At 40.1% G+C, this 13,079-nt stretch overlaps 1 protein-coding gene across 7 annotated transcripts in view; it reads left to right on the top strand.

Moving 5' to 3' along the window:
• ST7 (suppression of tumorigenicity 7) overlaps window positions 1–12,046 on the top strand; it is a 275,611-nt gene extending 263,565 nt beyond the window's left edge. For 6 of the 7 annotated variants that reach the window (XM_019514531.1, XM_019514536.1, XM_019514530.1 and 3 more), the window contains 3 exons: window positions 2,048–2,140; window positions 5,909–6,048; window positions 11,713–12,046. In XM_019514531.1, coding sequence (XP_019370076.1) covers window positions 2,048–2,140; window positions 5,909–6,048; window positions 11,713–11,808 — 329 coding nt within the window. In that variant the 3' untranslated portion in view covers window positions 11,809–12,046. The remainder of the gene's footprint in view (window positions 1–2,047; window positions 2,141–5,908; window positions 6,049–11,712) is intronic. The other variant, XM_019514533.1, reaches the window with a different exon arrangement.
• Window positions 12,047–13,079: the final 1,033 nt, after the last annotated feature.

Genomic DNA, 13,079 nt, shown 5'->3' with positions numbered 1-13,079 from the left:
TGTGGCCCAGCTTGATTGCATTCCTTGCTCTGGGATTGCATACATAATGTTTTTATGTCCAACTAATATTCAGACATTAAAATAAATACCATATGTGGCTGAAGCTTATTACACTGAAATACAAGCATTATACACTGAGAATATTCTGCTTTCCTTATTATTATTTTAAACATGACAACTGATAAATAATACATGGTGACAGCATTTTGAGGGCTGGGTAATTTCAAAATGTAGGATTATAACCGCAATTATTTTAAATGAAATATTTACATATGAAAATAGGGTTGTATGTAGCAGTCATTCATTTTTAATACATTTCCTCATTGCCCTGCATGAGATGCATAATAAAGCGTTGCTCTCAGTGGTGGCAGATGACACAAGGAGCAACGGTCTCAAGTTGTAGCAAGGGAAGTTTAGGTTAGATATTAGGAAGAATTTTCTTACTAGGAGGGTAGTAAAACACTGGAGCAGGTTACCCAGAGAGGTTGTGGACTCTTTATCCTTGGAGGTTTTTAAGACCTAGCTAGACAACGCCTTGGCTGGGATGATCTAGTTGGAGATGGTTCTGCTTTGAGCAGGGGTTGAACTAGATGACCTCCTGAGGTCCCTTCCAGCCCTAATTTTCTATGATTCTATGTGTGTGTTTGTGTTCTTCTCAATCTTATATCTACAATATACAGTATTTATAGGACATCTGTTGAGGAAAAAATTGCTTCAATGAATGATGTTCATAGAAACAGTGAGAATAACATGTGGATGACAGTTTAACAGTGCGAATAACATACAGGATAATAAGAAAAGATGCATTGATTGCAAAGCTGTAATTCAGTCAACTGTACCGATGTTTCCATAAACCACAAGAGCATAACTCAGGTGGTTTATGAGATCATCAGAATCTAATCCATTTCCCTCCCTCTCTGTTATTATTGTCAATTTAAATATTTAATATATTTTAAGGAATACAAAAGATAAAGTGTTAGTTGATCTAAGGCCTAAAGGTTCATATTGAAAACTTGACTTGATCTGCTGTACTTAAAAAAAATGCATGTCAAGAGTGGTTTTAATAATTTATTATTAAACTTAGATTGTCAAATGCAAAGTGAATGTATGTTACCTTGTCATGATGCTCCCTGCTGACTGGTACACTGTTTTTTGCATGGTTTCTTACTTGTGGACATTGGGTAGTTCACTGGGACCTGTTGCTGTGTTCTGTCTGCATGCAGAACTTCACAGAAATCAACAGAAGTTTTGAGTGCTAAAAATGTGTGTGCGCTAAAGGGTACTTTTACATGTGCTCCAGGGGTGGGGGGCAAGGCATTTGAATTAGAGTGGCTCTGAGAGCAGCTGTAATTAAAGCACATCAGTGTCTCATTTATCAGCATCCCCACTCTTCAAAATGGCAGCAGGAGTGCTTGAACTAAAGCTCATTCAACAAGCTTTAGTTCAAGTGCCTCCACGCCATTTTGAAGCATGGGGATGCTGATACACAAGACATGGGAGGTTTCTGGAGCATGGTAATTGCCACACTCCAGCAGACTCAATTCATCAAATCTGCTCCTATGTAATTACAGCGTGTTGAAGCAGCCTCCGCACTCATGTACAGGCACCCAAAGGGATAAATTACTAACTGTTTTTATCATAGCATAAGCCGATTATCCCCTGGCTATTGTTATTTTCTCCTGAGTCTCAAAGTCTTGGAAATTCTAAAACTGACTCTAAAACGAGTAAATCAAACTTCAGATGTGATGTTTATGTATGTGAGGGCCTAACCCTTCAAACACTTACCTATGTGCTTGACTTTATCTATGGAAAGTGGTTCTGCTGACTTCACTGAGAATACTCCTGTGAGGATTTTAAGCTATTTAGACATAAGTATTATAAGTATTTTCTCTTTTAAATGTAGGCACTCAGATATAATCATTTTGGATTTAGTGCTAGCTTGTATTTGTTTTACAAAAATTTTAATACATATTAAATGTTTGTTGAACATTTCAAGCAAATGTCATGTTCACAATAATCTGTTTAATGCATTATTTCTCCTTTTCAGCTTTCAGAATGATTCCCTATCCTTTAGAAAAGGGACACCTTTTTTACCCTTACCCCATCTGTACAGAAACAGCTGACAGAGAACTACTTCCATGTAAGTTCACTCTAAGTTGTCCTTGATGTTGGTAGATCATTTATTCCAGTTCTGCATTTCTGAACACCAGATGCCTGAGTTCACTGCGTTAGAATAATCACTTGCAATGTTCCCTCTAAGATGTAGTGGTCCATGATCGTGCCACTTTAGTCTGTGCGCTCTGCCTGCTCCCTGCCTCACTGCAGCCTTTGAAAGTGGTGCAGCACCATGTGCGTCCCGCCGCTGGGCGAGCCAGGCAGCGAGGCACATGGCATTGCTTTCAAAGGCTGCAGTGAGGTATGGAGGCAGGGAGCAGGCAGAGCACAAATCTCACCTGCCCTTGCCCTGTGCAAAGATCAGGGACTGGGCCACATGCCCTCACTTGGCTGCCTGGGAACCAGGGGGAGGGGTTGTAGGGGGGAATTTGCTCCCCCTCACCCACGGTGCACACAGCAGTGGAAGCCTGCCCACACCCCTAGAAGGACCACCGGGCTCCCATTGCTGCAGCCCGGCCGGAGCCCCATTCACAGTGAACCCGGTCACGGGACATTCCCCACAGTGCAGGAGGGAGCGGGACAGCACCCTGTCCCTACTGCACTCCCTCCTGCACTGTGGGGGTCTCGCTCTGCCCCCCGCAGATACCCTGGGAGTGCGTGGGTATCTCAGTGTGCCTGCACCTCATCCCTCCTGCAGCAGCCTGTGACCAGGTTGGGGCAGGTGCGTGGCATTAAAAAGTTACTGCGCAGCATGATTTCTTTGCTTGCGCAGCTGCACACACGTGCAGCTTAGAGGTAACCTTGATCACTTGACAGTGAGTCTCAAGAGCTCAATTGGTTGTCATAAAGGTAATTCATAGCCATAGCTTATAAAGATTTAGGTATCTTTATTGATGTCAAAAAGAGAAAATCAGATTACTGTAGGGACATAATTCTTTTAAATTGTGTTGTTTTCCTCTCACCAAAACATTTGAAGATAAATTTGACCTTGTATCTAGGATAACATGCCATCAAACCAAAATATTGTCACCCAGGCCTGTTGTTCTAATGCAGGGAAGTCTGTTTAAATTCAAGGCAGTTTCACCTTTCCAAAGACCACAGGATTGAGTGTGCTGGAAGATTAACACAGTAGGCTGGCCAATTTATTCTGTGATTTTTGTTGTTGTAAGCCAATCCTAATAGTGGGGGGAGGGGAATTGTCCTTATAGTGATGTGTGTCATTTATCTCTTATACTTACCATGAATTTGCAGCGCCCAATAGTATAAGATACAGACACAACACACTCTCTCCTGCCCCTGCAGAGTTGTACAATCGAAGCCAATTAGACATACTTGCAGTGCAGCAAGTTAAGCACACAAATCTGTCTTTGCCAAAGAAGAGGCAGAACAACTGAGCCTGCAGCCAGTCACCCTCCATTCCCATATGAAGACAGCAGGACTTGGTGTCACAGCATATACATGGATGTTTTCAGGATCAGGTTATAACAGACATGTAGGGAGGCCCACAAAAATGAATAATTTTTTAAAATAAAAATGACTAAGTCAGAACGTGTCTCTTGTATGGCTAGCTTGCATTTTTGGTCCTTAACTTATAGCAACTCTGATTTTGGCTAAATTACATGTAATCATTCTTAATAAAACTATGTGAATAAACTGTAGGGAGAAATAGTATACTGAAGTCCTTTCATTGGGAGGCCTCTCGTTCACAGCACAGTCTCTCTGATATTACACAGAAATGCTTGGCAGCCAGCTCTGGCTCCCCACCCTGTTATAATCATCCTAATTATAACCCCATCTTCTAGAGCGCTCAGAATGCTTTACTCCAAGGGATACTGTTCTGTGGAGGGTGGAGTGGCTGGGATATTTGGGAATGACAAAGTGCTGTGGAATAGTCCAGCATTCTCTTTTCTAGATGCAAAACTAATTACTTTTGTCAAAAATTAGAAGCAAGGGACCCTTTAATAAAATACATAAAGGAAAATATTTTTCTTCAACAATTATGGGAAATGCCTTTTATTGCAAAACCTCTTGGGTTCGACTTGAGAAGAATTTAACATACTGTGAGAGACAGGGGTTCCCTGAAGGTGCTTTCCATGCCTGTCTACACCCTTTAATTGCTTATATTTTAAAGGCTCTTTGAAGGCTCTCTGGTGGCGGTGTGTCAGAACACTGGTATCTGTGTGAGGAACAGTTTGCTTCAGATGAAAAGGAGATGTAAAAGAATAACCTAGCTAAGTAAAAAGATCAACGAAACCTAATTTTTGCCTCAGCTGGCTAATAAGCTACAACAATGGGTTTAATCATGTCAGTCAAAGGCAAGCAGAAGTTACTCTAAACCAGCAATATATTGCTGTGATGTCCATGTAGTTCTATTTCTCAGACTAATTTTCTGCCTCTGTTTGATTTAAAATATTTAATTGTGCATTTTCTTGCAGAAAGGACAATCTTTATGAGTTTTCTTTGTAAGGAAACAATGTTTGAAGACCCCAAATTCTAACAGAATTTCTGTTTTTATTTTTGAGACAAGGCTTTTTGTGGATGATATTTTTTATAGGACCAATTGCATGGCTGGGTAGACAAGCTTTTGAATGCAAGACATTCTTCTTATTCACAAAGGCTTTACAGGCACACCAAACAAGAGCAGTATTGTTCCCAAATCCCTGTTCCCTGGTTCGGGCACCCATTTGGTGCTGAGTGAATGCATGACTGATGTAGTGCCACCTAATTGCCCTCTTCTGGTGACCAGGCAGATGCAAAGCAAGCCATCTGTAGGACAAATTTTTGCTCATCTCAAACCACACCTTCCCATAGGAACGGAAGAGGGAGAGTGGAAGATAAGTGTGATGTGCACATAGATAGCTACAAAACATAGAAGTACAATAAACCTAACAAAAGTAGGGATGGAGTGAAACAGTTGGACATGTGAGGACTGGCCAGAACTACCAAGTTGGCCAAACCTTGTAGCCTGAACCTGAGCCACCATAAAAGATAAAAGGGAACGTCACTTCAGCCAAACCCCATCTTCCTTTTCTAACACTTCCAGGTTTCCCCAGGGGATTTTTAGGTTAAAACCAAAGGTTTGCTTTAGTTTATATTGTTTGTTGCTGAGTATTTTTAATCACCATAAGAATCATTTGGGAATTTGTGGGATAGTTTTTTTGTCCTGTCCCTAGATTCCTTTGAGCATGTTTCGCTATCTTAGATGAACTATTTTCGGTAATATATATTAAATTATCTAAAAAAATTAAATGGATTATTACTATGAGGGTGAAGATGCTAAAGGAACATAAGAGGAACTGATAGTGGTGTGACGGAGTGTAAGGCAGGCAGCCTTCCACTTGGGAAGAGGCAAAGAAAGCCATATTAGAAAAAAGTGGTTATCAGGGGTAGAGAAATATGAGGAAGACTCTCTACTGATTGTGAGGTTTGGAGTCTTCAGTTCGGGGGCCAGTCCATGGAGCCATTAGATCCAGCCTGCATACATGGGACTTCAAGGGATTTGGCATCTGGGGGCTTCTTTCATGCCATGGTGGGGAGAAGTGGCAACAATGGGCGCTTTCCCCATGCTATGGTGGGGAGAAGCAGCTGTGGCAGGCACTTTCCCTGTACCAGAGTGGGGAGAAACAGTGGCAATGGCTGGCTCCTAGTGTCTGCCCACCCATGCTGGGTCATTCCAGCTGCTAGCCTGAAGAGGTTGCCACCCGCTGCTTTAGATGCTTCTTTTCCATGAATCAAACCTCAGGACCATTTTTGTTAAGTCTCACACCTCGTTTGTTTCTTCTCTCTTCTGCAGCATTTCATGAAGTTTCAGTTTACCCCAAGAAAGAGCTTCCTTTCTTTATACTCTTCACTGCTGGATTATGTTCCTTCACAGCCATGCTAGCTCTCCTGACACATCAGTTCCCAGAGCTTATGGGGGTCTTTGCAAAGGCTGTGAGTATTCGGCTTTCTTTTGGTAAATAAGAATACACAATAGGGTGAGGAAATGCACAGATAAAATGAGCTTAGCTGGACACTGCTGGGTCTTAATAATGTGAATAGTCATTGGTGAGCAGCAAGAGAAAAAGATAATATCTAGGTATCAACAAAATATACTCATGTCTGTCTTCTCTGCATTAGATGGCTCTAATGATCAAGATTTATTGTGGCTCTGCCAAAAAAGGGGGAAAGAATTCATAATTAATCCAAGGAAGTAAAGTAATAATCGATTGCAGAGCCCCACTCTGTTCAGAAAAAGAAATTATAGTTGTGAAAGGTTCCACTAACTCCATAGTACTTCTCAGTGTGAGAGAGGACCAACAGAAATTCGTAGTAGCAGAAAATATATGGATTCCTGTTGACTAGACCAAATCAGTGTCCTTTTCAAATCAGCGTCCTTTTCACAAACTGCAACGAGAGAGATTCTCTCAAAAACTTTTCAAGTTCCCTCCCTTTCTTAGATGCATCTATCAGGGGCTTTACTAATTTTTCTTTTCTGGCCAGTGAGGATTAACACGAATTAATAAAAGGTAAACTTTCTGTACAAGGGAAAGCTGAAAAGGCAGGGACTCTTCACCTTGGAAACAAAATGACTGAGATGAGGCAAATCATGTATGGTGGCAAAAATATGAATAGCAATATATTTACTTTGTCTCATAACACAAGAACTAGGGGACATACGATGAAATAATGAAGTAGCAGATTTTGAACAAACATAAATAATTATGCACTGTGTAAAAAATATAACTTGTGTAAGTCTTTGCTATGTAGACTTACAGTATAACTGGGTTCTAAAAGGATTTAGATAAATGTATGGAGGATAGGAACAACAGGGAGATGGGATCTGTTCCCTTCATATGTATGTGCAGCTCCAATTGATGTTAATAGAGTAGGAATGGCAGCATTCTGTATCTGAGAGCAGGACAGAGCTTAAACAAATGCACGCAAACAGAATGCAGTTCATGTCATATTAGTAATCCTGTAAAAATACAAGCAGTGTCTGAAGTTTACACGGGAATGGTTGGTAGGTTAGGCACGGCTCCAAGTGACTTGAATAGCTGTTTCACTACCCTAATAAGCAACTATAGGCAGCAGCTGGCTTTTAATTATGAATAAGCTAAGTGATAAAAGCCTGTGACTTTCATTCCATAGCTCATGAGAAGGTTTAGATTCTGATGTTTCATTTTGTCGTCTGCTAAGAGTGGGTTGCTGCTGTCTGAGTGAGATCTAAGAAGAGAAATGACAGGCATCTCTTTGGCATGCAGCAGGGCCCAGTGGAACAGACCTCCTGCTTGCCTCACAGAATTGCCTTTTCTCTTTATGTGGGGATTAGTTTTAAAGATAGTTAAAAAGACAAATATGCTGAATAACATCATGGTCGTGTGCATGGAAAATTGATGTCTGATTGATGTGCTATGGTTTGACCAACTCCATGTGATGTGTTGTTAACAGTGCAAAGCTACAGGTATAAACCATAATTTTAACAGGTCAACATAATTCTTTCGTTTACATCTCTCAGGCCAGACAGTGCTGCATAATCTTACCCACAGAATTTGCCATACTACAGCAGAGCACTGGCCCTTCAAGTTCAGGAACCCGTTTTTAGGAGTGAAAATTGTCTGGTGACAATTCAGAGAAAATTTGACCCCTCCACCTGCATCTGGCCAATTGTAATTATGTACTTACAGGAATACCTGAATGTAGAATATGTCGGAGCAAGGGTCTCTGTAGGGAAATGGGAAAATGTCAGTTCTCAATTGTGATGGATTGAGAATAAAAAATGGAATAAAAAATGGCAACATATTTTAGCATTTCAATTTGGTTGTGGAAGCTTATTTGTCTAGCCTGCATTTTGGCAGCTTTTTGAGATACAGGCAGGAAATTTTCTTGAGGAACTGGTAGGAGGTAAAGTTAAAGTGCCATGCTCATTGAAATGACTGCCTTGTTAGTGGCGCCAACAATACCTTGATTTGCACGGAGACTTTCTAACGAGGGCACTCAAAATGAACACAGGCTTTTTGATTGCAGTACTTTGGCTAAAATAGTAAGCGTGGAGCGTAGATGGTTTTGTAGTCTTTTAACCTCATTGTGTAGAATTAGGAGAAAGTATCTGTGAATCATGAAGAGTCATTAAGGAAGAAGTTACTTGCATACGTCTGTGGCAAAGGAATATTTCTTAAGTTTAAATGAATCTGGCATTGATAGAATGAGTGTTTGTTCAAAGTGACCCTCAGTTGAATCCTTATCTGCAGTTGAGCCAACAACAGTAAAAAAGGCTTGAAGCCTGAGAAAAATCTATTTTTTCTATTATTTTGTGTATTTGGAAGCCCTCTGCATAAGGTCACTTACCAATTCCTATATAATAAGCAAAGCTCCAATCTTGCACTGGGAGACCTGTTCTCTGCATGGAGCTCCATTGGGTGCAAGAGAAGGGGATATGTAAATCCAGTCGCAGCCTTTGTTAGAGAGTGTCTCTATAAAGATTGGGCATGAGACATAAATGTCTTTAAACTGTTTTCCCGGGCTTGTTTTTTAATCAGGCCATGCCATAAGAAGGAATTTCCCGTAAAGCAGAATTCCTTTTAAGTCAGCAAGTTCAAAAGGGTCGACAGTTTTTTTTTAAAAAGAAAATAAAACATTTCTGTAAATCTCCCATGAATAATTATACCCTTGTTTTATTGCTAGTCTTGCTTCTTTTGCTATTGCCACATGAGATACTGTCAGAGTCAAGGGGAAAGGCCAAAAACATAAAGAAAACTTAAAGCACATGGAGTCAGTGCTCCTGGGTACCGCAGTGTGGTATGAAAGCAAATTACATAGCTGCCAGTGATGCTTGAGAACATGAGGACAGACAACTTTGCAAGGGCCACACACTGTGATCTGTTTCGACAGCTTAAATACCGGCTACTGGACTTCCACTCAAAGTGGAATGCAGTCAGGTGATAGGAGCCTTTCATGTTCTACATGGCTGGAAATTGAGTTCTTTATTACTTCAGGGGAGAGGAACTGATCAGAAACAGTAACCAAAAGGAAGAGGCTGCCTTGACACTTCAGTGGTTGGAGTTCCACTAGGGTTAAGGAGAAGTGCATTCCTTATGCCCCATGGGTTGTAGTGGAAAAGGAGCTGAGAATGAGAAAATATTACAGAATTAAAAGAAAGGAGACTTTTCAGAGCTTCACTCCAACTCCAGCTTATGCTGTGATCTAGTAGAAGTGACAGCATCACTTATCTGGGACAACACAAAACCATGGGTGAAATCCTGACCTGATTGAAGCCCTGGGGAATTTCATCAGTGAATTCATTGTGGCCAGGATTTCAACCCACGTGTCTAAATCGTACATTTTAGCCTTGTCTCGCTTCACAGAACTCTTCTAACTGAAGTAAAACCTCATTATATCTCTAACTACAAACATTTTGCTGAGTTTCTGTGGCTGGCTACATGTTAAGTTACTTCAGTTACAAAAGTATTGCAGATTTTTAAAACCCCTGTCATTTAAATGACACAAATTTCACTAACTTAAATATAAATTATATTTAATTTATACTAGTTACAGCATTTAATTTGGTCTTGTTGTGTGAGATGTTTCAGATGCAAATTAAAAGCATAAATCAAGCTCTAATTAGAAAAGTACATAATGCACTGTAATGAGATTTTTGCATTTTGCAAGGTTGGTGTGAATGCATTCACTTCCTTCAGATGTTTTATGAAGGAGAAAGTAAAATCTGAACAGACAGAATCCCAGTTTGAATGTGAGCAGGGAACCCTGCAACAGAAACCTGGATATTTCATGTGCTCAGCCCTAATCCAGAAACACAACTTGATGATCGCAGCCATACCTCATCCAGTGTGCCCAGCTTCCTTTAGGATGAGACCAGGGTTTTGCTTTTAGCTGTTTGTGACAGAACCTTGTCACAATTGCTGTTATACTGATTTATCCTTAATGTACACGTTGTCCCTTAGGTAATGCCTTGTCTTTCAGAGGTGAACAGACAATAGGATGCTGACAAAGTCTTCCTGATATTTATGAATACATGTAAAATATATGCAGTATATATGTTTATAGTTAAACTTGTCATAAAGACCTATCTGGTAAACTCACAACCAAAACATCTAGGTTTTATACTTCCTGTACCACAGACTTTAAGTAAGTGTACTGTGTGTGACATGGATTTCAGCAGCATTAAACATGGTTGGATTTTTTTTTTTAAGTCAGAAGCTTGTTTGGCATTTGTATTTGCTGTACACGGATTGCTGTATTGCTCGTCAGAAGGATGGAATTACATCACAACGCAATCTATGAATCGCCATATTCTCTTTAACATGTGTGTACCGAGGAGAGTTAATAGGTGCTGTGTTCCTCACAGCAGTGTCTGAAAATAAAGCTGCTTGCAGATATTTGCTGTGCTGATCCCATAAAAGAACTATATTCTTTGGCAAAGTGATATCAACCAGCATATGTCTGGAAGCAACATTGTTCTTAACCTTAGAATGGCTGACTTTGCACTTTTGAAAGTATTATATGTCTGAACAAGTACAGTATACCATAATATATTCTATTTCATACAGCTATAGGAGGCCCATCACATCTGTATGTAATATACACTGTTAATCTAGAGCACAATTAAAATACATTGGCCAGCATTTCCAAGATTAACTAATGGTTTGAGGAGCCACAGTTTTTGGGTATCTAGATTGTGACCTTTTTCAATATTGAGCATCAAATCCCCAAAAGTCAGATTTTTTTAAAGGTATTCCCAGCTGCTTACAGGTTTTTTTCTGTGATAAAATGGAACTGGGATTTTGTCATAGAAGTCTATGAAGGACTAATACTGTACATCCATATGTCTTTCAAAGTATTAGTTTGTTATCTAGATAAGGGCAGGTTAGGATAAATTCTCAGAAAAACCAAGGGCAGATGCTTAGATGATATTCAAGTAATCCAGGTCCTATTCTGACCAGTTTTGTGCCCATAGTTCACTGGATCATAGGAAAGTAGGGATGGAGGGGGCTGCACAAGGTCACCCCTGCTCAAGACAGGAGGAACCCTGACTAAACCATTCAAGTGTCTACCTAACCTGCTCCTGAAAACTTCCACAGATCCAGTGTATGACCACCTTCATAGTCAGCAAGTTCCTTCTAATCTTCAACCTAAATTTCCCCTGCTGATTCATTGCTCCTAGTCTTGTCCCCTAGAGTCCCAGAAAAAAGCCCATCTCCATCCTCTTTGTAATCACTCTTCTGGTATTTAGTAGCTATGTCTGCCTGGCTTTGCCCACATGATAGAGACTCTGTTGACTTCAGTGAGTTTTAAGTAAAGCCTGCAGTGGCTTATCTGAGCATGGGTCTGTAGGTGTGCCTTTGTAAATTGGACAGATAGTGATATGTATGAAAAATATAATTCTTGCTTGCATTATAACAGACTCCAGGAATACACATTTGAAACCGAAAGGCAGCATTTGGCAGAAAGGCTTTGTGCCCCATGAATTTAATTAGTATCATCATGTAGGACTTTATAGAAGTAGGATGAAGGTCTATTACAACTGAATTGCGCAGCAGAAGTTTTATATGTATTATCTCCTTTTGTTTTGATCTACATACACATCTGATTTCTTTGCAGTTTCTCAGCACTCTCTTTGCCCCTTTAAATTTTGTGATGGAGAAAGTAGAAAGTATTCTGCCCTCCAGCCTGTGGCACCAGCTGACAAGGATCTGAAGGAATACCCAACCCTGTTCGACTGCCACAGCATCTTCTGTGCCAACTTTTTTGTTGACCACAAGAAAGCATGATAAAAAAGGGAAGCAGTTCTAAGACTTCAAAACTCTTCATGGATTGTCTGTTCTCATATAAAAAACTGTTTTGTTGTACAAACTACGTTGATGTTAGGTTCTATTATATTTTGCCTTCAGAAAAGAAAAAAAATCTTAAAAATAAACTTTTGTGTATTGCAGCATTGTCGTCGTCTTTGCTACTTCTTCGAGCCCCTGATGATATCCCCTGTGCCTTGGAAGTCTGCGATGCATTTATTTCAACCCAAACACAGCTTGAATTTCTGTTCAAATAATGAAGTAGCTCTAATGACTTGACTTTGTAAAAGCAGTACTATTATTTTCTTCTCCTACAGAGTTTAATTACTATGAAACTCAGCCCTGTGCATGCAGTCTAATCCACACAAGGCTTATGGACCCTTAAACCATGCTTAAGCTCTCATTATAGAGTTTGACTGGTGTACGGAATTTGTGCACAAGGCTGGATTTTACCAATCATGGATTTTTCCTATGACAGTTGTCTTTAGTCCACTTTTCACACTTTATTTTTTTGTCCATGAAGTCAGGCATTTTCAAAGCTTTCTGTGTCATTAGGAGGCTTCAGGACATCCCACATAGAGTGGTGGAAGATTACTGAGAAATTCTTTACAAATACAATTCATTACAAATTAATTGTAATGGTGCATCATTCCATTGTGGAGAAACAGGCTTTTGAGGGAGTTTCTGTCCAAGTTTTTATTGTTACCGAACATAAGAATGTAATAGTTGCTATTTACTGGGTCAAGTGGTAGGTCCGTCTTGCCCAGTATCTTGTTGCACACAGTGACAGAGAGTGGATGCTGAAAGGAAGAGTGAACAGGGTGTGACCAGGGTTTTTTCCACTGTTCTGTTCCCACTTTAAACTATCTCATTGATACTTTAAGATATCTTGCAAGTATGAAAGGAGAGTCCTATGTCTTTTCTCTATGCTCTGTTAAACATAGATGTTGTAACAATATCTATGCCAGAAACTATGAACAAATTAGCAAACTTAGTATTTTACCAATTCAGTCAATATTAAGGGTGGAGTTTTGTCATCAGCCCTTGGGTTTTGAGAGCCTTAAATAAATTACTCCATTTTTAACTCAGTCCTTTTAAATGATAATACTGTAGCAGCAAGAGAGAGGATCCTTGTGTCATTTTGCATGGGGCAAGCCACACTGCAGTCCTCCTTCTGGT

This window comes from Gavialis gangeticus, unplaced genomic scaffold, assembly GCF_001723915.1.
Source record: "Gavialis gangeticus isolate Ggan-Ray unplaced genomic scaffold, GavGan_comp1, whole genome shotgun sequence".
NCBI classification, from domain to species: Eukaryota; Metazoa; Chordata; order Crocodylia; family Gavialidae; genus Gavialis; species Gavialis gangeticus.
This window is presented reverse-complemented; position numbering and strand designations above follow the sequence as displayed.